The sequence below is a fragment of the Rhipicephalus sanguineus genome, unplaced genomic scaffold, assembly GCF_013339695.2.
Source record: "Rhipicephalus sanguineus isolate Rsan-2018 unplaced genomic scaffold, BIME_Rsan_1.4 Seq613, whole genome shotgun sequence".
NCBI classification, from domain to species: Eukaryota; Metazoa; Arthropoda; class Arachnida; order Ixodida; family Ixodidae; genus Rhipicephalus; species Rhipicephalus sanguineus.
Window position 1 is genome coordinate 35,604 of NW_023615627.1, and position 23,572 is coordinate 59,175.

The 23,572-nt window shown below is 46.2% G+C and overlaps 1 protein-coding gene across 1 annotated transcript in view; it reads left to right on the plus strand.

Annotated features, from left to right (window-relative positions):
• Positions 1-21,119, plus strand: part of LOC119377915 (endonuclease III-like protein 1) — a 32,782-nt gene extending 11,663 nt beyond the window's left edge. Inside the window, exons 3-4 of the mRNA XM_037647207.2 lie at positions 18,068-18,333; positions 19,324-21,119. Of these exons, the coding sequence (XP_037503135.1) occupies positions 18,068-18,333; positions 19,324-19,459 (402 nt within the window). The 3' untranslated portion in view covers positions 19,460-21,119. The remainder of the gene's footprint in view (positions 1-18,067; positions 18,334-19,323) is intronic.
• The last annotated feature ends 2,453 nt before the right edge of the window (positions 21,120-23,572 follow it).

Sequence of the window (23,572 nt, forward strand, 5' to 3'; positions counted from 1 at the left end):
AATATGTGACGTCACAGCAAATGGTGTGGGAATTCCAAGGTGGCGTCGCCACCTGTATTTTCTTTTTGCGCGTTTTCTCGCTTATTAAGCGTCTTCTCACAGCAAGCGTGGTGTTTTTAGTATCGTGGAAGACCACTTTACTAATGCGAGAAAAATCGTTTTGCTCTTTAGTATCCACTTAATAAAACATTGAGCATTATGCATCTAGCCATAAAACATTGGGCAAGACATCTTACTGCACAGAAAAATCACCCCTCAATGTACAACCAACAGCTGCAACGGTGGCACACTGATTATGATGCTTGGCTGCTGATCCGAAGGGCGCAGCAGTCGCATTTAGATGGAAGCAAAATGCCACAGGCCCATGTAGTTAAACTTAGGTGAACAAGAAAGAACCCCAGGTCAAGGCTTCCAGAGCCATCCACTACAGTGTGTATCATAATCATATTGTGGTTTTGGCACATAAAATCTCAACAATTATTATTAGTGTACAACTAACACACCAGCTAGACTTTCCCATCTACATGTAGGAGGCGTCCGCCGCGGTGGCATAGCGGTTACGGTGCTCGGCTGCTGACCCGTAGGTCGCGGGTTCAAACCCGGCTGCGGCGGTCTCATTTCGATGGAGGCGAAATGGTAGAGGCCTGTGTACTTAGATTTAGGTGCACGTTAAAGAACACCAGATGGTCAAAATTTCCGGAGCCCTCCACTACGGCGTCTCTCGTAATCATATCGTGGTTTTGGGACGTAAAACCCTAGATAGTATCATTATGACATGTAGGAGGTGAAAACACCCTAAAAACCATATAAAAATTAAGCCAATAATGAAATCAGATCCGTATGTCGATGCCTACAGAGGCTGCCCTGATTAACTGCTGTAAAAGAGCTCGAGTTGACTAGAAGAGAAGCAGGCCACAGTCAAAAACAACATGTTGGTTATGCAGAAGGTAGACTTGAGCACATAACATATAGTTTGGGTGTACATGTGATTGACAGCACCAAATGATTGGTTGACGGATAGCATTGTAATGATGGAATGGATTTATTTACAAGGTGAGAAAGGTGAGAGATGCGTAGTGCAGCACAACGGACACAGCGACTCGCTGCTCGCGCGCTTCTCTACCTCATCTTCTTCTTGGCTCCAGCGAACTCATGCAGCACGACAATTTCCCTGGGTGCAGACGAAGCTTTCTGAGCGAGTTACATAGTCCGATGGTGCCCTGCCATGGTGGTCTAGTGCAGTGGCTCTCAAATGGGGGTCCGCGGACCCCAGGGGGTCCGCGAAGCCATTTTTGGGTGTCCGTGAAACCCCTCGTCGGAAAAAATATAAACACGTTTTTTGGAGCCACACTATGATATCGGCCCCTTCTAAATTTTTTGTGTATGCTTCATCGCAGAACATTTTTGCATTGCGGCGGAGCTGACCTATAATTCGCCTTTTCCATGAGATGGCTGTAAGCAATAGAGCGAACTTGGGCTGTAAAGCTTTTGTTGCGGCTTTCTACAACATATTCACGCGAGCATGCTTTTTCCAGACCTATTTCACAATCCATGTTGTGTTAATTTCTGACACTCGCACCCCTCCCCCCATTATTTTTTTAACTGCAAGGGGTCCCTCATCTCTTCCGCCGGTTCACAAGGGGTCCCCGAAACATTCATGGCTGAGAACCACTGGTCTAGTGGTTATGGCGCTCGACTGCTGACCCGAAGGTCGCGGGATCGAATCCCGGCCACGGCGGCTGCATTTTCGATGGGGGCGAAAATGTTTGAGGCCCGTGTACTTAGATTTAGGTGCACGTTAAAGAACCCCAGGTGGTCGAAATTTCCGGAGCCCTCCACTACGGCGTCTCTCATAATCATATCTTGGTTTTGGGACGTTAAACCCCAGATATTATTATTATTATTAGTCCGATGGTGGTAATGCTTCAGCCAGGCAACGTGCACTGGTTGGGTTCTACGTGACTGCTGGCTGTCAGAGTTGACTTTGGCGATGATAAACATGATGTCACTCAAACGTTGAGATATGACGTACGGTCCAGTATACTTGGACAAAAACTTCGTGTATACTAGTCCTTTTTTTCGCGCAGGCAACCAAAGCCAAAGTTCCCAGGAAGAAGTGTGACAGACATGTGTCGAGCATCATAACAAGTTTTGGCACAACCTTGTGACGAAATAGTCCTGAGGTGAGCCACTCGACGAGCTTCCTCAGCGCGACATAAAGTCCGGGCTATTGAGAAGTCTTGGTGTGGAGACCAGGGAAGTATCATGTCGACGAAGCTTTGGAGATGGTGAGCGTAGAGCAAGAAAGGCGCATACCCGTCGACTTGGTGCTTCGCCGTGTTTATGCATATGCAACAAATGGCAAAATAGTCTCAATTTTCGTGGTCATTGGACCCATACATGGCAAGCATGTTGGTCAAGGTGCGATTAGTGCGCTTGGTCAGGCCGTTTGTTTGCAGGTGGTACCGTGACGAGTGCCGATAATCAGACCCACAAAGGCGTAATAGTTCCTCAATGATGTTAGCTGTAAATGGCCGTCCCCGGTCACTTGTGACGAAGGACGACAGAGTGCAGCAGGAAGGAGGAGACGTCTGCTGATGTAGCTGAAATGAGCGCTGCCGTCTCAATAGTATATTGCCTCAGGTAGTCCACACACACAATAGTCCAGCGACACCCAGTAGAGGACTTCCAAGCAAGTCAACGCTGATCTTTTCAAAGGGAAGAGTTGGCGGCTTAACTGGCTGCAAGGCAACCACCAGAGGCGTTGTTGGTTGTTTGTGACTTTGGCAAACAACACAGCTGGCAACATACTGTTTTGTTGTCTTCCAGAGCTTGGTCCAGTAGAAACGTTGACGCACTCGGTGCAGCATCCGAGCAAAGCCTAAATGACCCATGATCCTTCGTGCACGGCGCGAAGGATCATGGGTCTAAGAGTCTGGGGTGCGATGAGGAGGAGTAGAGCACCTTCAGCGGAATAGCTCTTGTGTAGTAAGCTTTCGGTGAAAGGTGAACTCCGTGCTCAAGCAGCATCAAGAATAGTCATTATGGAAGGGTCTTGCTCCTGTTCACGCTTGAAGGCATCAGGAAACTGCGTGGATATTTCAAAAAGATAATTGTCCAAATCATCATCCCCATTTTGGGAGCTTGCTGACGGAAATCTAGATAAACATGACAGCGACCAACATAGGTGGGCAAAAAATGTCCCTCAGACTCACTCATGAAATATATTTTGCGCTTAGGGCTCACTCAGACTCACCAAAATATTTCTCAACCAGATTCTCTCGGACTCAAACTCGCCAAAATAGCACTCACTCGTACTCATTCAGGCTTAGACTCAGGCTCGATCTGAGTCTGAGTGAGTACACTCATGAGTCCAAGTAGCGCAGAATGAGCTTTTTCGACCATGTTATCAATGTTCTTTAACACCAGTATCTCACATAATCGGTGCTCTCCTTGGTGCCTTGTGATATAGTACTTTTAAACATGAGTTATCAGTGGCCAAACTACATTAAGGACATTTTTATTGAAAGAGATGGCTCTCACAAGATATTTTTAACAAGATCTTCCCGTGAAAGAGTTTGCAGGGGGGGGGGTCAAAGCACCTCCCAACCCCCTTTAATTCACGCCTGTGGTCAATAAATATTAAGCTCGAGTATGAACGCTACTGCTTCAATATAGGTGTAAGTAGACATGAGTATAAACGTGAGCCCACATAAGGCTGACAGTAATGCTAAGATGAGTAGATAGGAGTTCCATAGGTTGGCAAAACAAGTGGAGCTCCCTCAGACTCGCTCAAGTAATATGTCTTGCACTGTGGGTTCTGAAGAAGATGAGCCGCTCTCGGAACACACGAAGACAGTTCACGCGGTCTTGCAACCAAACATGTGTGCACATTTATTAACCTGCTTAAAACATCCCGGTGAGCTCGCCTGCCAAATCTGATACACAACTAGTGACACGCCAAATAACACACAAACAACATCACAAACACAAGGTACCACGAATGCGGCTTCGCCGACATTCGACTCACCGCGAGGGATCCATGGGAAACAAGCCGCGATATCGTTCCTATAAACCCACCGCGGGAGGTGTCCATCTGCGCATGCTGCCAAACCCCAAAGCACGGAGAAAGAAGGAGGAGAATCTCTCAGCTGCGGCCGTGCGCGAGGGCGGCGCGATAGCGTCACGGCGGAATGCGGTTTACACCGAAGCACGGCAGATGACGCTTTCGGCCTGTTGCCATCTTTTACATGCTCTTATAGTATGGACGCGACGCATAAAAATCGTGATAGCACCTCGTACAATGTAAAATTTCTAAGATTTCTGTCTGTAACATCAATCGGTAGATATGACAGATATTTTAGCTGCAGTTACTAATTGATACTGCCAGAATTATAGGCCGTACAGCGCTTGAAACGAACTGCTAGTAGTGGCCCCTGAGCAGACGACATCTGCCGCCGCATGCACGCGCCTCTCGCTCCTCGCTCGCATGTTGTGTGCGTGCATGCGTAGGTGGCCTTGAGAGGGAAAGTTCCCTTCGTGATTTGCTGGTTTCTTTCTCTTTAGCGTTCTCGGTGGCTTCCGTGCGTTGTGCCGGTGGTGCCGACTCCTTGATGTTTGCACGCGCTTTTCACGCCGCGACAAAGGAGAGTACTTTGCAGATTTCGACCAGTGCTTCTTCAGGATGGGGCGGAAATGTGTCGTGCCGAACAGCAGCAGTGGTAACGCGTCCTGCAAGGAGAAGGTAATTACCTTCGAAGTTCCTAGTGACCCAGTGAGGTTGGAAGTGTGGGCTCGTGCCATACCAAGAAAAGACCGACAGCTGACGCCTCGTGACTACGTTTGCGAGAAGCACATCTCGGATAGTGACATAGACAGGTGGCGCTATTATGGCGAGCTTGGTGGCGAAGTTCTCCTTGACAAACTGAAACGGCCAGTGTTGTTACGAGACGCCGTGCCTTCAATCTTTCCGCGCGCTGTCCCAGATACTGCTGTTCTCAAAAAAGACGTGAAATTTCGACCACCTGGGGTTTTGTAACGTGCACCTAAATGTAAGCACACGGGCCTTTAGCATTTCGCCTCCATCTAAATGTGGCCGCCGCAACAACCTAAATCTGAATAAGTCCCATCATTCATTGAAATAAATTATACCTAACTCATTGAGTTCTTGTTATCAAAAATTATAGATTTCGCGTTGTACAAAATATATCACGCTGTAAATTTCCTGTATGTGACGCCATTTTTCTCGTTAATTTACCGAAAAAACTTGGAGTGCGCTTGAGTTTTGCCTTTAAGAATAGAACGCGATAGCGTAATCGGGCCCCGTGCTCAACGCCTTCTCAATTGCTGGCCTCACCGACACCGATACCGGTATTTCTGCGAAACGAGCTCTTTAACACTGTAAACACACCCATTCGGGCGTGAAGCACGAACGGCGAATCGGCGACGAATGGCCTTGATCCGACGAGCTTCGCGGAGAGCGCGGTGAGAGGGACACACGCATTTTTCCTTCTCCGCAAGCGGACTCTCACGACAGAGGGCGCGTGAGCGCTGTGCCCGATAAAGTCCCTCTATCTTTCAAAAGTAGCGAAAGGTCTTGATCCAGCCGCCGCGCCCTGTGATAGGTCGGTTGGCGACACGTGATATTTTCGCCTTCGCGCCCCGCTCAAAGGGTCCAGCGGCGGCAGCGCTGTGCCGGCGATCGGTACGGATCACTGTGTTTTCAAGCGTGGAGTGGGGCGATTTTAGCAAGTAGAGAGTACTTCACGCGCCTCTGTCGCATTGTTGTTGCAAACTAGAAGCGTTTATGTACCTGAAATTGAGTGTACGGAGGAATTCCGCGTTTGAATTTAATGTTTGGAGCGTGACGTGCTAGTATGTTGGGTCTCTATGCCTTCGGTTGCCTCCCCGTGCGGAGGACAGAAGAAAGCTTTTCTTTTTTTTTTCGTTCCTCACGGTGACAAAAATATATGCTGAAGGATGGCCCAACAGAATCAGTCGCAAGAAATTTGTGCCCACAGAAAACAGCCGGCTATGCGAACTAAGTGATTTTGTAATGGTTATAACTTCAAACAGCCTTTCGCCTGGCCGGTGTGCTTTTGTTCGTGCATATGCATGAGCGTTATCTTAGCAACGATATTATTGCTTCGACGTTCTTTATGCCGTAGATTTGTGCATAGTAGTCAATGTAGAGTCACACCCCGTATCTCTAACATTAAATTGCTCGGAACCCAATAAAGCTGCCTTTGTTTTTCTCGCCGGGGTGGCTTCAAGACTACAAGCTCACAGGAAAATGAGCATTTGGGATTAGTTTTTTGCCACACCTTGCCGTGTTTTGCCGCACTGCTGTGTGCGAGATCGACTAGGGCTTCTTCGTTCAAGCATTCCGCGTAATGTTTTCCATAGAGGATCACTATGCTTTTGAGAAGTTCGAATAAATTATACTGCAAGACACTGGGAGGAAAAAACTGAAACCATATACGCCGCACCAAGCATCTTTGCTAATTTTCCAAGGCAGAAGGAACGGAAGCCACCCTGCAAGCGAATGAGGGGGGTCAGTGCTCACAACAAAACTTCCAAAGAAAAAGTTTGTTATGAATTCATGCAATAAAACTCAGTTTTTCAATAAGCTAGTGCTCTTTTGTTCTCGTGCATCTCTACAAAAAGCCACCCAACTCAGCTTTTGTAGTCTGGTTTTAGGGCCTGTACGTGTATACATACCCCAAGCACAGTTTCGCCTCCTTAAAAATTCTTGCTCCGTGCCCCAAAGAGACTCGCTGCTGTTTCCTGTACGCTGGCCCAACCTCCCAGGCGGCGCTGCCGGTGCCACCGCGCTAAGCCTACATCGCGCGAGCGCAGTGCCACCCTCGCTCAACGGCTGTTAATGCTAATCTGCGAGATGCGCGTGCACCATGAGGCGCAAACGACTTTACAGGGGGTGACAGCACCCCCACAGCGCTTAGTGCTCACTTGAACTCAGACTCGCCAAAATTTTCCTCAGCCGGACTTACTCGGGCTCAGAATCACTAAATTTTTAACACAAAAGTGTTTTATGCCGGGGTCCACCAAGTACATCCGTTATGGATATGACGTTGATAAAATGGATGCCAACGGGTGAGAAAGAAAAAAATCCAAGAAAAAGATCCGCCGCTCGGAATCGAACCCACGACGTTGTGGCCGCAACGGTAAGTGCCCGATGCTAAACCAACTAAGCTACCTTGGCAGATGTTGGACACTTCACAAATGTGCCTTATATCTTTCACACATTCTCTCTCGCATGGTGCTGCTCTGTGTTGGCGGTGTAGACAGGCGGGGCGGAGCGGGGTGGTGCCCACCGTCTGTAAGAGGTGAAAAGAAGTATTGCACTATCGACACTTAATAGCGCTTACTCCGAGATTGTGCGCGATTGTGCACGATATCGGAGGCCATGGTTGAAGCGTCTCGATACCAGCGGAGGACACTGGCCACGCTGGCATCGCCCAGGCACCCTAGACGTAGTTAGGTTCTTTGCCTTTCGCTTCGTGTTAGCGTGCGCCGGCTCATCGGAGTAGTGCAGCTTCCACATGCACCAACGGGATTTCTCCGCCGCCGACTACTTCGATTGCGAGAGCACCGACTAACAAAACTGCGGCAATACGCGTTGCAGAAAGGACACGATTTCGACAGGTGAATGTTGTGCCTTGGTGGAGTGAGACAGAGGCCAGGGGGACGCATGCGTTTGCGGCTCAAGCTACGAACCTCTACGAACTAGGTGTCAACATGGGTGCATCCACGCCAAACGGTGCTTGCTATAGCTGCCAAACATGAATAGACATTGTACATGCACTCATATATCACTACACAATGAGCACTACTTCTGTGAAAACACGTTTCACTTTCGTATCATACCGATTCCGATGACGGAGGGATCAGCCATGTTTTTTTTTTTTCAATTAGGCTCACTCGGACTCAAACTCAGCGAAATATTACTCACTCAGACTCACAGCTTGATCTGAGTCTGAGTGAGTTTGCCGACCTATGCTCTTGTATGTGACGGAAAAGTCGTATTCTTGCAGCCGTAATGACCAGCGAGTTAACCGGCTGGTGGGGCCGCGTAGTCCAGCCAACCAGCAAAGTGAATGGTGGTCAGTAAATAACCTGAAGCGACAGCCAGTGGTGTACCAACTCATACGCGAGTGGGGGGGGGGCTGGCGTCGCTCACTCTGTGCGCCATATATATATATATATATATATATATATAATATTTGCTTTCAGGTGATTTTTTATATTCATAGAGCTGATCAGATGACTTGCTTTTCAAAACTGTTTTAAATCAAGGAAGAATCTGCACAAACAGATTGTACAGGCTGGGCCGCCCTATACCGCGACAACACAGCAGTGTTTAATAGCATTTTGGAAATAATACCGTGAATTTTGAAAAGTACACCCAAATTTAACCTGATCATCTGAGCACAAACTTTGCAGTCTTAGTTTGGCGTTGTAGATACGATGAGTATGAAGAACCTGCTATGACTCTAGTACCTTAAATTCTCACTTATTAACGCGATAGCGTTTAAGAGCTCGTTTTGCAGCAATTCCAGCGTCATCAGTTGTGACTGAAAAATCATCTTGTCCTTGACCGAAAAATCGAGAAAGACGCAAAAAAATAAAAAAAATTTTTGGGTCCGAGTGAGAATCGAACCCAGGCCGTCCGTGTGGCAAGGAGGTGTTCTACCACAGAGCCAGGCTTATTTTTGAAACTACTTCGGCAAAAAATGCTATATGGATGTCATGTAATGGAAGGAGTGTCTAACGTATGTAATATTGCGTGGCAGAAGCGTAGAATTGCGCCAGGCATCAAAACATGTGAATCGCGCAACGAGTGGGTGTTTTAAAGGCTGACTCACCACAAAGCACTCAGACATTTGTAATAATCATCAGCAGCAAAAACATCAACAAAGTGAACAGCTGCGTAAGTTCGCGTGTTGGTTTACGGATGCGTAGTGGGCCCTAAACTGATTAGCAAAATGAATAATTATGGCGTAGTGGGCACTTCAACAACTGTACTTGCAGTAGGCATTATAGGATACTTTGAAACAGCCAATGTTACGCGCACACTCGTTCGTTTCCTCACGACATGGTTGAGGCATACACCGAGAGCCGAAGCCAGGCTAGCAATTGAGAAGTCGATGCACACGAGGCCCGATTATGCTATCGTGTTCGACTCTTGAAAGCGAAGCTCAAGTATCCTGCAAGTTTTTAAACAAAACATGTGGCTGACAAAGCAAGGTACTTCGCAGAAGTCTTCAGGATAAGCCGAGTGCCAATTTCTTTACTGTTAGAGCCCTCTAATATAAAGTTTTTCTTCAGAAGAAGACCAAGTTCAGTCGATTAATATATACTTAAGCAAACCACATTGAGCTGGTTGTGTATAGTTATAGGATTTTAAATGACTACGAATTTATATACTAGGTGTCGTTCCTTGCCCTCCTACTTTTTCCAGCTTGGGGGGGGGGGGGGCTGGAAAAGCGGTGAAGTGGCCCTTCACTCCTCCCCTCTGCCTTCTCCAAGTAAATAGCATACGTAAACTGTGTAAGCTCAAATTTTCCTTGAAAAAATGTCGGTGATTATGACGTTAAACTACCCCGCATTGTTTCCTTCTGTATAGGTCGTTAGCTGTTAATGATTGGTCGAAATTTTCTAGGTCATGCTCACAGCACCTGCTTGTAAGACGACACAACAAATGATGTGTAAGTGATCCACCGCGTAATTACCACGTACGCATGACTGCGTAAAAAAATAATAATAATGAACTATTTTCAATACGGCGTATTGTTTGTCATTGGCTTCTCGCTATTCGTGAAAAATTTTCAATGTGCCATAAGATCGCCTCCAATTGTTACATGACGTCACAAGTCTGCAAAAACTCGTGGTGTTAAAATGAAGTGTGCAAAATAATCAGCACATTACTTTGCGGAACAATAGCTCATTTTTTTCGGAATAGCCAGACGGTGTCTCTTTCTGAACGTAATTTAAGAAGGCTGCCCGCCAATCACATTGGCAGCGGCTGCTTCTAGCAGCGGGCGAGATGGATTCATTTGTGTATGATAGATACTTTCGGTTGTAGTATAACGACGCTTAGCTGTTTTTGCGCGTGTACAACTCTCTGTGAACTCATCGTTGCTGTCAAAGAGGTAGAGAGAGAAATAAACATTATTAGGAACAGACACAATCCTTTGCAGGTAGGCAGCCTTCTTAGTCCAGAAAACCGTGGACGCTGATCATCTCCCTGGTGAGGTAGATCAAGTAACGGGGCAAACTTGAAAGCTGGGCTTCTCAATGTACTCGAGTCCACTGCCTTGTTACAAGCTGCCACGATTGCTGCATGCTACCATATTATACGCCAAGTGAAGCAGGCTAATCGGAGACTAAAGTGGGAATCTTAGCTGTCCTGGCTGGGCACAACTAAAATACTGGATACTTCTGAACACTCATCAGCTCACAGCAGCTTGAATATGGAGCAGTGGCGATGCTATTCGTTTTTAAAGAAACTGAATTTCCTGAAAAAGGAGAGCGTTTGATTGGGCTATAAAACGTTTACTGGTTCCCGCCCCATATTTGCAACGCGGATTACTTAAATTTCAGGCCAGGTAGGACAAAATAAAATCATGACAGATTGTTCTAATGTTATAGAGCCCCTGCTGAGCGATAGCCTCCTCTGCAATGCTCGAGCGCAAGACACGCAAGCGTGGAATAGGCAGCTCGCACCGCACTTAGCCTACAGTGCGTGGTCATGACACACGGAGGACAGTCGTCACAGCAGAATCGTAGGACAAATTTTATTACAAAATTACGTTATTGCTGTGTTCAAGTAAAACTTTGCCTGACTTATCAGTTTCTCAGTCTGCAGCCGACAATAACCACTGTCGAAAGCAGGGGGGCTCCGCCCCCCCAACATTTCTCAGTGGGGGGGCTAGCGCCCTCTTGCCCCCCCGGTAGATACACCTATGGCGACAGCCGTACAGGTATGGTCGAACCCTCTGAATGGCGAACATGACCGTGAGGCATTGCATTTCGGTGACGGTATAGTTCTGTTCTGCCTTTGTGAGTGTACAGCTTGCATAGGCAATGACTTTTTAGCGTCCAATATGTATCTGTACAAGTACTGCTCCAATACCCACACCACTAGCATCAGTGTCAAGCTCAGTTGGTGCCTCAGGATCGAAATTCCGTAAAATCGGAGCAGAGGTAAGTAAAAAGACTCGCACTCAGCAGTGCATGTGAAGGGTGTGTCCTTGTGAAGCACCGATTCAAGTGGATGAGCTAGACGTGCAGAGTCCTTAATAAAACGGCGGAAATATGAACTGAGTTCGAGGAAGCTGTGGTGGTTGTTCCTCGTCTTTGATTGCTCGAAGTCACGAACTGCGGCAATCTTCTGAGGGTCGGGACAGATCCCTTCCTTGTCGACAAGAAAACTCATGACAAGTATTTAACACTTGCTAAAGCGACACTTTTTCTAGTTAACAGTCCTGCACGGCAGGTGCAGTAGAGAATAACTTCAAGTCGTTGGTAGTGCTCGTGGAATGTCTTGCTGTAAATGACCACGTCGTCAAGGTAACACATAGCGGCGAGGTCGTCAGAGGAATAGACGTCCACTCTTGCTACAGTAGTGACGTCCAGTTGGCCGAACTTTGGAAGTGTCCGCCGTATTTTGAGAGCCTCAAACACACGACATTAACCTCAAAGAGGCCATCCAGTGTAATGAAGGCGGTCTTCTCTTTGCCTTGTGGGTTCGTCGGTATTTGCCAGTAGCCCGAGCACAAGTCGACGGATGAGAAGTACGAGGCAGAATGTAGGCAGTCTATGGCATCGTCTATTCATTTTTCGTTACTGCATTTAGGCATCATAAGCAACGCAGAATCGCCACGAATCATCTTTTTTCTGAACCAGTATAACTGGAGCTGCCCAAGGACTACAACACTTTCCTCTTGGCAGGAGACACGGCTTCTGTTGGCTCGAGTATTGATGCAGTAGTGCACGCAGGATCGCAGCAGTGAAGGCAGATGCTGAGGTTGTGCAAAGCCAAAGACGGAAGCATAGCGTACATGATGCTCCTGGAGCGTGTGTTGGTTGAATGAGGGGAGTGATTTGTTGAACATGCTCTTGAACTTCGACGAGTGGTGAGGGAGTGGGGAGGTTTTGTCTATAGTGACAGCAACTGCACAAATACTCAGTGGTATCTTCTTCAAGGTACATAGCTTCAACCCAGCAGGTAGAAGAACCCGTCTACAAGCTAGCTTTACAAGTGAACGACGGACAAGTAGGTTCTTTAGCGTGTTAGAATGACGAGATGAAGTCTCTGGAACAAATCGCTGTTTCCGCAGGCAAAAGCACATCACCGGACACGGGAAATACCTCAACTCGATTGCATGGCATATCATCAAAAGCATGCGGTAATATATCAGTTCTCAGAAAAATTTCACCAGCTCTGCATTCTAATGTCGCTCCACAGTCTCGCAAAAAGTCAACACCAAGAATTACGTCATGAATAGCACATGTTAGTATGCTGAATTTAGTTTGAAACGCCTGTTCACCCAAAGTAATCGAAACTGAACACGCTCCAACAGGTCATAACAGTCCACCATCAACTCCACGAATTGTGGAGTTCCCATCCCAAGCAAACATCACTTTGTCCTAGGCAATTCTTGAAAGAAAAGGACATCACGAGCGTAGAACACAGTACTAACGCCCTCAGTACAAACACATACTTTGTTCTTTAACATGATGACAGACGGAGGAATTGGTGAAGATGACTGTCCTGCGACCTCACGTCCATCGGTCGCACCAGCTAGTTTCCCAGCTGGGGCAGTGTAAGCGGGCGGCAGCGTGGTGATGGTGACTGCCATGTCCGGGTTGGTGGCGGAGTCAGGCTGCGGTCAGACACCGAAGACACATTCCTGGGTGTGTACTCTTGAGGTTCCAGACAGAAAGAGGCAGAAGGGGTAGATGGTTGCCAGGATGCGGTCTAGCTTGCGAGATGGGTACGCATGATCTGTTGGAGTACGTTGCGGACGCAGTCTGCAGTACCTTGAGGTGTGTCCTTGGATTCCACAATTCTGTACAGGTGGGTTGCAATGGTTTTCGTTGTAGGACACAGCTCTCCTGGGCATGACATAATTGGGAGACGCTCCCAGAGGCGGCACATCCTGTCGACGTGTGGAACTTGTCACCCGAGGCTTTGTCGTGGTGCTCTCCATATGGACGTTATTGCAAACGTGCCGGTTGGTGTACGCAGGTTACGACCAGACCACTAGTACTTCCAAATAGCGCTCGTCCAGTGCACATTGGTTACACACGCAGTTGCCATTTATGCCAAGCCAATTCGACTCTGACAACTCGGCGTACCATAGCGGCGAGGTCGTCAGAGGAATAGACGTCCACTCTTGCTACAGTAGCGACGTCCAGTTGGCCGAACTTTGGAAGTATCCACCGTATTTTGAGAGCCTCAAATGCACGACATTGACGCCTCAAATCGGACGGCGAAATTATAAACGTCTTCGGCAATTCCCTTGACCAAGTGTCCAACCTTGTCCTCGTCTGAGATGTTTGGATTCACTATCCCGCAGAGCTCGGGATCTCTTCTATGTAAGTTGTACACATCTCTCCAGGTAACTGTGCTCACAATGGAAGTGTCTGCTCGGCCTTTTTCTTTTTGGAAAGCGAATCACTGAAGTGCTTGTTTATCTCTTTGATGAAGTTCTCCAAAGATGTTAGCACACCCTCATTGTTGTCAAACCGCAGTTCCGGCAAGGAACAGGACCACGTGTGAGAGTTGCGCAGAAGCACTCCATTCATTAAGATAGCTCACCCTCTCATAGTGCCTGAACCAGTCATCGACGTCCTCATCCGCTCTTCCTGAGAGTGTGTGCAGCTCCAGATAAGGTGTGCAGCCTGCTTGTCTTGAGCAAACACATTCTTGCGCGGTTCTTTCACGACTGTCGTCACCTCCGTCTGTTTCATTCATGTCAACTTCTCCCGGTGGTAGAGCTCGGTCCTCCAGTGTGACATACGCCACACGTCCACCAAGACTGTAATGATGGAATGGATTTATTTACAAGGTGAGAAGTGCGTAGTGCAGCGCAAGGGACAGGAAAGTCAGCCCCACAACGGTTTGCTGCTTGCGCGCTCCTCTACCTCCTCTTCTTCTTGGCTCCAGCAAACTCTTGCAGCGTGACAGTATGTCTGGTTTGATTGGTTAAAGATTTTAAGGCTTGTCAGGTAACTGCTTGTGCTGGCTTGGGACATTAAACCCCAGATCTTATTATTATTACTGCTTGTGCTGGCAACACTAGTTGCTGCCCTGTGATTTTATGTCGCGACAGGCACCCCTGCCCTCCTCCTACCATGTCTCTGTTGGAGGACATTTGGAAGGATGTGTGCAAAGCCAACAGTGAGAGCATCGTGGTTGCCCAGTGAGAGCATCGTGGTTTCAGGAGGGCACGTGTGCCACAGCACACGTGCCCTCCTGAAATGTGTCCACCATAGCATAAGCTGTATAAAATTCAAGAGAGTTGAGATTTGGGCTAATTGGAACAAATCATTCGTAATGGTACTAAACACAAACACAAGATGAGGAACAAGAGATACAGAGACTCAGCGCTGTCTTGCAGCTGAAATTTATCAGGAAGTTGCACGTATATATACTGGCACACACACTTTTTAATATAACCGGCCCATTACACGTGTAAGAGTACACAGGCACAAGGCGAGTATATAGTGGAGCTAACGCGGCCACCAACACTGGAATATTATTCAATCCTGTATGCATACAAGTCGATGGGTTGCATCAGGTTACCAACACCCAATGGCTGTGCTCGATGCACTGAGCATACGTCAGCAAAAAAAATGTTGAGCTTATTCAGACTCAGTGAAGAAATATATTTTTTTTAAGCTTAGGGCTCACTTGGACTCAGACTCATCAAAACTTACCTCAACCGGACTCACTCAGACTCAAATTCACCACAATATTGCTCACCTGGACTCACTCAGGCTCAGAGTCATGGCTCGATCCGAGTCTGCGTGAGTCGACTCATCAGTAAGTTTGCCAGCCTATGGCTCTGAGTGTGTCACTTCTTTTTTTTTCTGGCACAAGCTCGCTTAATAAAGGTTTCATCTTTACCTGCTCTTTACCATCTTTAAATGCATATACACAGAAAAAAAAAACAAGGAAGGAAGCATCAAATCACGTGCCAGATGTATAAAATCAAGATACTTGATGTCAGCCAGACTGCTCCTGTCCCTAGATTGCGTCAGAAAAGAAAGTTTCTTATCTGAAAGGTGCAATGAAGGCCTTTGTTGCATCTTCAGTTGATATACGCTCCCACCAAACAGTGCTTCTACTTTTTTCTTCTTTGTAAGCTTGAAAAGGTCCTAAAGAGAAAAACTATTTTTCTTGTATAATCTTTTCAAAATACGAAAAGCACAACCCTTGCTGTGAGGACACGCTTTGAAAGTGAGAAAATGCACCAAAGGAAATGTGGGGTGGCGACGCCACCTTGAAGTTCCTGCACCAGCTCATTGTGACATCATAGATTTTGACAGTGTCTGCTAGGGCTGACATAGTTTTTAATCGATAAAAATGAAGTGCATTGTCCTCTAAGGGTGCCAGGGACTTAATTTACCAAGTTTCAGCAAATTTTCTGGTTGCTCGGGCATAGATGGTGCTACAAGTTTTTTCAGCATGAGGAAAAACTATATGAAACAACAATGGGGGTTACTTAGGCAAAAAATACTGCACATTAAATGGAAATAAGTACTCCTATGTGTGTATGCGGTGTCTGAAAAAGCTTCATAAAAAGTGTGCAGGATGATCTAAAGGAAGCCTCGCTGGTCTTTAAAGAATTTGCCTACTTAGAGCTGACAGAAAAATTCAGGCTTGTGCAGGGATCACCCTGGCTGTGGTGTTAACCCAACTGGTATTCACATAGATTACTGTGTAATGTTGAATTAATTGTTCTCCTAGAAAATGGGAAGCAATTTAAAGGAATGCTGCTCTGTTTTGCAGCACTGTGCTACCATTGCATAAGTGGCCATTTTTGTGTGTGCATGAAACCACCCTGTACGTTTTTTGCAAAAGCTCGTTGGACTGCAGACGTTCTTAATCCAGTGTTCAGTTATCGACGTGGCTCACCTACAGCTTTCTTTTCGCACTGAGTTCAGAAAGGTTCGTGGTACAAAAACTCGTGTGATCCCAATAGAGCATCAGAGAGAGTTTGGGCTGGAGTTGAACCCAGGTATTCTGCATGGTATTCTACCACAGAGCCATGCCAGTGCTTGAAACTGCTTGGAAAAAGGCCCTACAAAGTCAACACATTGGGCAAGGAGTCGCGTTAACAGATGTAATATTGCATGGCAGAAGTGTAGGATCACACCATGTGAATTGTGTAACAAGTGGGAGGGTGGTTGAAAGCTGCCAACCCATTACAAAGGGCTAAGCTATCAGTCGTCATTAGAGACCGGATTTTAGGCAAATGCCTATTTTATTTCGTGCGTTCCTAGCGCCGCACTTTTTATATACACTCATACCTCGATATAACGAATTATTGGTTATAACGAAGCAAATGAAGATTAGTCTTATCATAGCTAGTGTTACAAATAAACGTTTATAACGAATTTTCGGATATAACGAAGTTATTTTTGTGGCAGATGTGACTGTTATAATAAGGTTTGTGTGTATGAGCACAAATTAGAGGTAAGAAGGACTTTTATAGTGCCTATTTTTGGTGTTTGTGCCTAAGTGCCTATTTTCAAAATCGGTGCCTATATGAACACTATTTAACCTCAAATTTCGCTTTCAAGTGCAGTTCGAGACCGTTATTCATGTTACCGGGCAGCACTGACTGTTTGGAACTCTATGGGGTTCAACCTAGTTCTCTAGCTCAACCTACTTGCGGAAAACAACAGCTAGCAGCAGCGAAATTGGACGTGCCGGCTACCATACACCGCTGCACTGACATGGCGAATGCGAAACCATGGAGAGCCGTTAGCGGAAAGGAAAGGGAAGAGCAACAAAAGGGAAAATGTGATGTGCACATGGCTTTTGTTTTCTTTGTAATTTACTTAAGGTGAAACAGGAAAGAAATTGGCCCTACGCGATTAGACCCAGTCAATACGAGGCATCTCTCCCTTCTAGTCTCTTAGCGGTCCGGCTATCTGCTCCTGTGCTGCCCCTCTCAGCCATGCCGAAAAGTGCATCGATTCAACAGTGGGCACTTGACTCACCGTGCTATATAATAAAATTTTTTTTTTGCTTCTCTGTTGTAGATACAGGTCGCACACGTCTTTGTTTCGAAATTATTTGCATTTATGTAAAAATTTATTGTGCCGACATTTATGACGTTGGAGGCTTAAAGGTGCTTTGCCTGCCTATTTATGGCGCCTAAAATGTTATGGCTGCCTATTTTTGCCGCCTAAAATGCGATTTTCTATTGCCTAAAGATCTGGCCTCTAGTCATCATCACCTTTATTAGCCACAGCGCCAACAAGGACGCTGGCCTTAAAAATGCTGTGTGTGATACAAAAGCTAACCCACTTTCACAAAGTGAAATTTGCTGAAACAGCAGACCTGTGCTTGTCTTGTGTTTCTCTCCGATTGTGTATGGCTTCATGTGATTATCTGTGTTATGCGAGTGTGCATTTTGATGTGAGTCTTGATGTTATTCGGTGTTTTTGTGTGCTTTACTGTGACTGTTGTTGTTCAATCAGTTTGTGCATTTTACTGTGGTGCTTCTCTTCGCTGCCAATTGGGGTTGCAATACCTGTGCTCAAAACAAAGAATTAGTAGTGTGGTGCTGCTGATGCTCTCCCGCAGCCGTGTGGAGTACTTGGAGCAAAGGGGCTGGCGAAACTCTTGCTCTAGCGGGGAGAACTGGCCCCTAATGGTGAGGCAGGGGGGAACCTCGACTTAGAACAGCTCCGTTGTTAAAACCCATGTGACCTCTTAAGCTCTCATGATGATAGCTGTCTTGCGCGAACGCATAAGGGACCACCAGTGCAGGGTAACAAATGTTGTTGTCTCATTGCCATGCAGAATAAAGCCAAGCATCTGAAGCAGACCGCCAAGGTGCTTTTGGAGAATTATGATGGAGACATTCCAGACAGTGTGGAAGGCCTGTGCCGTCTCCCTGGAGTTGGGCCCAAGATGGCCTACCTGGCCATGAGCTGTGGCTGGGGTCGCACTGTGGGCATTGGTGTAGACACGCATGTGCACCGCATTTCCAACAGACTTGGCTGGCTGCCAGCACCCACCAAGACACCCGAACAGACACGCAAAGCACTCGAGGCTTGGCTACCCAGGTCATTTCTAAATCATGTGCAAAGATTGAGGTGCACTGCCAGTACAGACATTATGGTTTTACAAGTGGCATCAGCCTGTAATGAACCATTATATGTTGACCCCCAACCACAGAACTATATCAAGAATCAGTGGAGAGAATTTGACAGAAATGTTTTCTAAAATTCCATGCTCCTAAAGTTGCTCAGCTGCATGTGCATGACCTTTCTTGTAGAAACGTCCGCCGCGGTGGTATAGCGGTTACGGTGCTCGGCTGCTGACCCGAAAGTTGCGGGTTCAAACCTGGCCGCGGCGGTCGCATTTCGATGGAGGCGAAATGGTAGAGGCCCGTGTACTTAGATTTAGGTGCACGTTAAAGAACACCAGATGGTCGAAATTTCCGGAGCCCTCCACTACGGCGTCTCTCATAATCATATCGTGGTTTTGGGACGTAAGACCCCAGATATTATTATTACCATTTCTTGTAGAAACGCAAGTCATCTAATTTGCTTGAATGATCATGTAGGTTCTGCTGGTTTAGATAACAGACCTGGTCAGTGATGCGGGTGCAAGCAAAGGGTGGCTGCACTGCATAAACACAAAAACTGAGGGGGATATAGCAGAGAGACCGTGTTTTGCTGTGCTGCCCCTCTCCTCTTTGAACACTACTGCTACTGTACACCATTTTCATGTACAAGAGGCACCATAGTGTGGCAAATTTTTCTAAAGGTCACGCATTTGAGTGAGCAAAGCTCACTCATGTGCCGTTACACCGTTGTAATGAGCCATCAGTTTGCCAGTGTTGCTATTATGCAAGTAAATATGGTAACTATACACTTGATGCACTTTACAGCATTAGAGATCTCATTTAGCTTGGATTTGTTTTTAAATGCCAATGCCAAAAGTATTTGATAAAGGTCCAATTCCCATTGAATGCTTTAAATATCCTACAGTGCATAGATTACTCGTATTTAGACTGGACTGGTCACTTAGTTGGTGTGTTGAAATTGCAGAGAGCTGTGGGACGAAGTGAACCACCTGCTGGTGGGCTTTGGCCAGACGGTGTGCAAGCCAGCTGGTCCCAAGTGTTCGTCCTGCCTCAACGTGCAGCTGTGCCCTTTCAGCAGGGAGCACGGTTTCACAAAGTGAGCCCCCATCCTGGGCTCTTCCAAGGCTGGACTAAGTGCAGTTGGTCATGGTGCCTTGCCTTGGCTTAAGAAATCCCGTTTTGCTTCATGGACAGACAGCGAGCAACGATTGTTTTTTGTTGAGCTCGCAATTCAAAAAGCCTCTTTATCACCGCTTAAAAAAGGGAAAGGACAAGTATGATTTGAAAGCAATCTTTATTTTTAAAATAGTGCACATGTTTCTTCATGCAGTTAAAAATTACGACTCTCCTAAAATCTTTCTTTGGCAGACGGGCACTTTTTGGCCATTTGTAGTAATATAGGCAAGCACTTTTGCATGCGGAGCAAAAACGGTCACTTTGTATATAAGCACTGTCACGTCTTCAAACTGCAAGTCTGAAATTCACATAGAAAAACACAAACTTGGCCATCCTTAAATATCACAACCTTATATGCAGGCACATACTTATTATGTCTTGTAAACAAGGGTCCTGCCAAGCATGCCAGTACACTGTTTTCATCACGGAAAAGTGGACAATTTCGCCAGTAAGGTGACATTGCTCTGGTAGACTGCACACAATAAAGTTTTGTCGATTTACCAGCCATATATTAGTAACCACACACTCACTACTCAAATGAGCCAGCAGGGCTTCCAGCATGCAAACAGCCCTCATCAACGAGTGTCCAAAACTTGGAGATAACACCACCTTCAGCCCAGTGCAGAGCTAGCACAGACGCGGATTTCTAGTGGACTAAACGTACACTCTCCCCCACAGCGTATGTGCAGGGCAAGGTAGGATATTATCACACTTGGAGTTTGTCTGGAACACAATGTCAAATGTTGACCCTGCAAATGCAACACCATGTGTGGCTGGTACAGGAAGGCACTAGTGGGCAAATGTATCAAATAATTCTGGCCCAAATAAAGCTCTTTACACATTGAGTGGCACTGCCCAATCAGCATTGCCACTGGTTTTTCAGCATTTTCTTTGAACATTCTGTCCTCAAGGTCATGAGCTCTTTTCCTTGCATAAGTGCATGTGAGTGTTTTCTGATACAGTTGCACCCTTTCATAAGAGACACTGAATTTTGGTTATAAGAGACATCGAAACAGGGGTTGTTCAGAAACAGCTTATAAGAAACGCCTCGTATAAGGGGTTACACTGTACTTCTATTACAGGCGGCACAAAGTAAACTAATGCGAGTTCTTCATAGAAGCACTTAGCATGTGTCAACTGCAAAAATAGTGCAGTCAGCTGCCAATTTTTTGGACATGCTTGACCATTCGGACGCTTTTACGGCACTGTCACAAGCTCCATATAAGTCAACATATCAGCGATTTTTCGTACTTTCTGCCCAATTTGCAGGTCCGAAATGGCATTAATTGAAGCCACCAGCACTGCGCCGTCAATTATTTTACAGGCTTGAATGAGCGCTTTCGCGAGTACATCCATTTGTGGCCGTAGCGAATTCCAAAAGTCAGCTTTGTCACAATGCCAAGGTACTATGCGGTGAAGCGTACCGAGTATCAAGGGATTCCTGTCACGGCGTGAGTGCGGTGACACCTTTGGATAAATGCATGAAGATGTGATGCCGGCAGGCAGCGAATGCACCAGCACGACTTAATCACTGAAACACGATTATTATGAGCATCTTCAGCTAACTGCTCGGTAGTACACGTGGCTTAGCGCAGTTGTAAGCATAATGCACGGTGCCGCCATTCACTGCTGCCTCTTTGTGTGAGACCACTAAGTGTGCAGCAGAGACACGTTGCTTGCAGCTCTCCTTTGCTGTGCTCTGTGTGCGGTTAGTGCTCGTACGGTAAACGCCTGCATATGGTTCAGCAGTGTGAGCTGGTAGGTGATGTGCTGCACACAACCAGGACCGGTCGGCTCCACATGGCTGCAAGTGCTGTGTTTCAATCAAGCAATGGAGATTTTCGCGCAGTATCCCATCGTTTACTCGCGCACACACATCGAGAACAGCCCATCAGGGGCGCAATCTTGCACACATTCTGTGATAGCACAATGTCAAGAGAGAATCAGAGGGAGCCAATAGGGGAAGCACCTGATTGTCTGCTTCAGGAATTTTGTCAGCACATAATGACATAAAGTATTATTATAACTGAATATCAATACTTGGGGGCATTGTTTTTGAAAGGAGCGATGAGTTCAACAATTTTTTTTGTCTTATTGGGTGCTAAATGGTGCTACAATTTCATGACGAGACGTATACTACTGGCACTAGTAGCCATTTCTGCAAACTGTCGGCGCAGCATTGGATTAAGCTAGAGACAAAGCAGGATAATTAGCTTTCCCGGCTCAAGTGCTTACGTTTCGATCCAATCCAAGTCGTCCGGAGACCATCCTATATCCATTCTATTGGACGGAATGGTGTCTTCTTAGTTCTTTGCCCATTCTTTGCCTGGCAGATGACAAAATGATTAACAACACCGTCTTTTCCGTTTGCTGTTCTCATGTCTGACCATCAAATGAGCCTCGACCAATCCCACGCGGCACGATAGAACGTTCTATAACAGAACACGTACAAGATTGTGTCTCAGAGCCTCTGTGTTCCACATCATATTGAAACACTCCTTGGTACTGCAACTGTGCACCATGGCACAGTCGTGCACTAGCATCTTTCCTGCGCTCTGCTGGTATGAGCGACGCTCGTCACAAGACAAAAATTCGCCACTTGCAATTAGCACATAGTTAAGTGGAGTTCTCAGCAAGTACTGAACGCAGCCTGTACAAGAACAGAAATGCCATGATAAGTGTTCTGGCAAGCCTTGAGAGCTATTTCACCACTTGAGGAAAGTAAAAAAGCATGAATTTGTTTTTGATTTCATGGTTCCTAAGGAATGTGACTGCATTTCTTATGGCTAGTGTATGAACAAAAGAATGGATCGAGGGCTTGTTTCTTTATTAGACACAACCTAACAGAGATGTGGCGATGCTTGGTATCATGAGGCTAGTGTACATAAGACACACATGTGCTCCTCATTTTACGAGGCCGACTTAAGGTTCAGCTTGTGTACACATCTTTGTAAGTAGCTATAAAATGACCTCACTAGTGGTTTCACAAACATTCTACTGCAAGTTTGTTAAAATACCTCAACTATAAGTGAATGAAAGAAGGTTTGAGGGCTTGTTTCTTTGTTTGACACACGCAGGGGTGCAACGGCCGAAATAGGATTTGGAGCAGCAAAATGTTGCTCTTGGAGCACGAAAATCCAAATTTGGAGCAGGTTACGGAAAACATCAATTTTCTAGCCCAGAATTCCAAATTTGGAGCAGTATAACAAAACAAAAGGCTTACTTTTAGAAAAGAAAGCAAAAATATGGACAAGCCATTCAACATCGCCTAACATATCCCCTTCAGGCGCGAATTATGATGCACTGTCTGCAAATGTCTCAAATTCGCACAACGTAATGCTAAGGCACTCAATATTTCATTCCAAGAAAGAAAATAAAGTATTATGCTGTTTTGTGCGAGTTTTGCTAATTAATCTTAATTAGAGGATAATTGAATATTTAATTAAACTGCAGTCAGTCATGTTCCATTTTTATATAAGAATAAGGACATTGTTGGCTTAAAATGCATGCGCGATTTGTTTTTGGTTGTGTTCATTTGGTGCTGAGAAAAATAATACTTGTGGCGTTGGTCCTGGACTACGGCACGTCGAACAACCCGTCGAACATCGTAGTGCCTTCCCCAAAGTGATCGGTTATGGTCATACTTAGCACACTGAGGTTAAGTCAAGACATGTTGACTATGCAGAAGGTTCAATTGATGCTATGCACAATGTATCTTGCCCTTTCTTACCGACTAGTCCAAAAAAACTGGCAAAAACAAGTTGCGTCCACATATGTGGACGTTGCGCCTGAAGGGGATATGCACAGTGCACGTGAGCACTGCTATTTCAATAAAGGTAGTGTGTTGACCGCCCCCCCGGGCAAACAATGAAGAAGTCCACATTAGTATTTGCAGCGCCTGTGAAATCATATGACAGGCGCTGCAAATGCTAATGTGGACCTGCCAACCTGGCCACCTCGAAATTCGGGACGTTCATAAAACAGGAGCAAGTGGGGGCAGTGGAAAAAAAAAAAACTGACGTACGTTTTCGTCTATT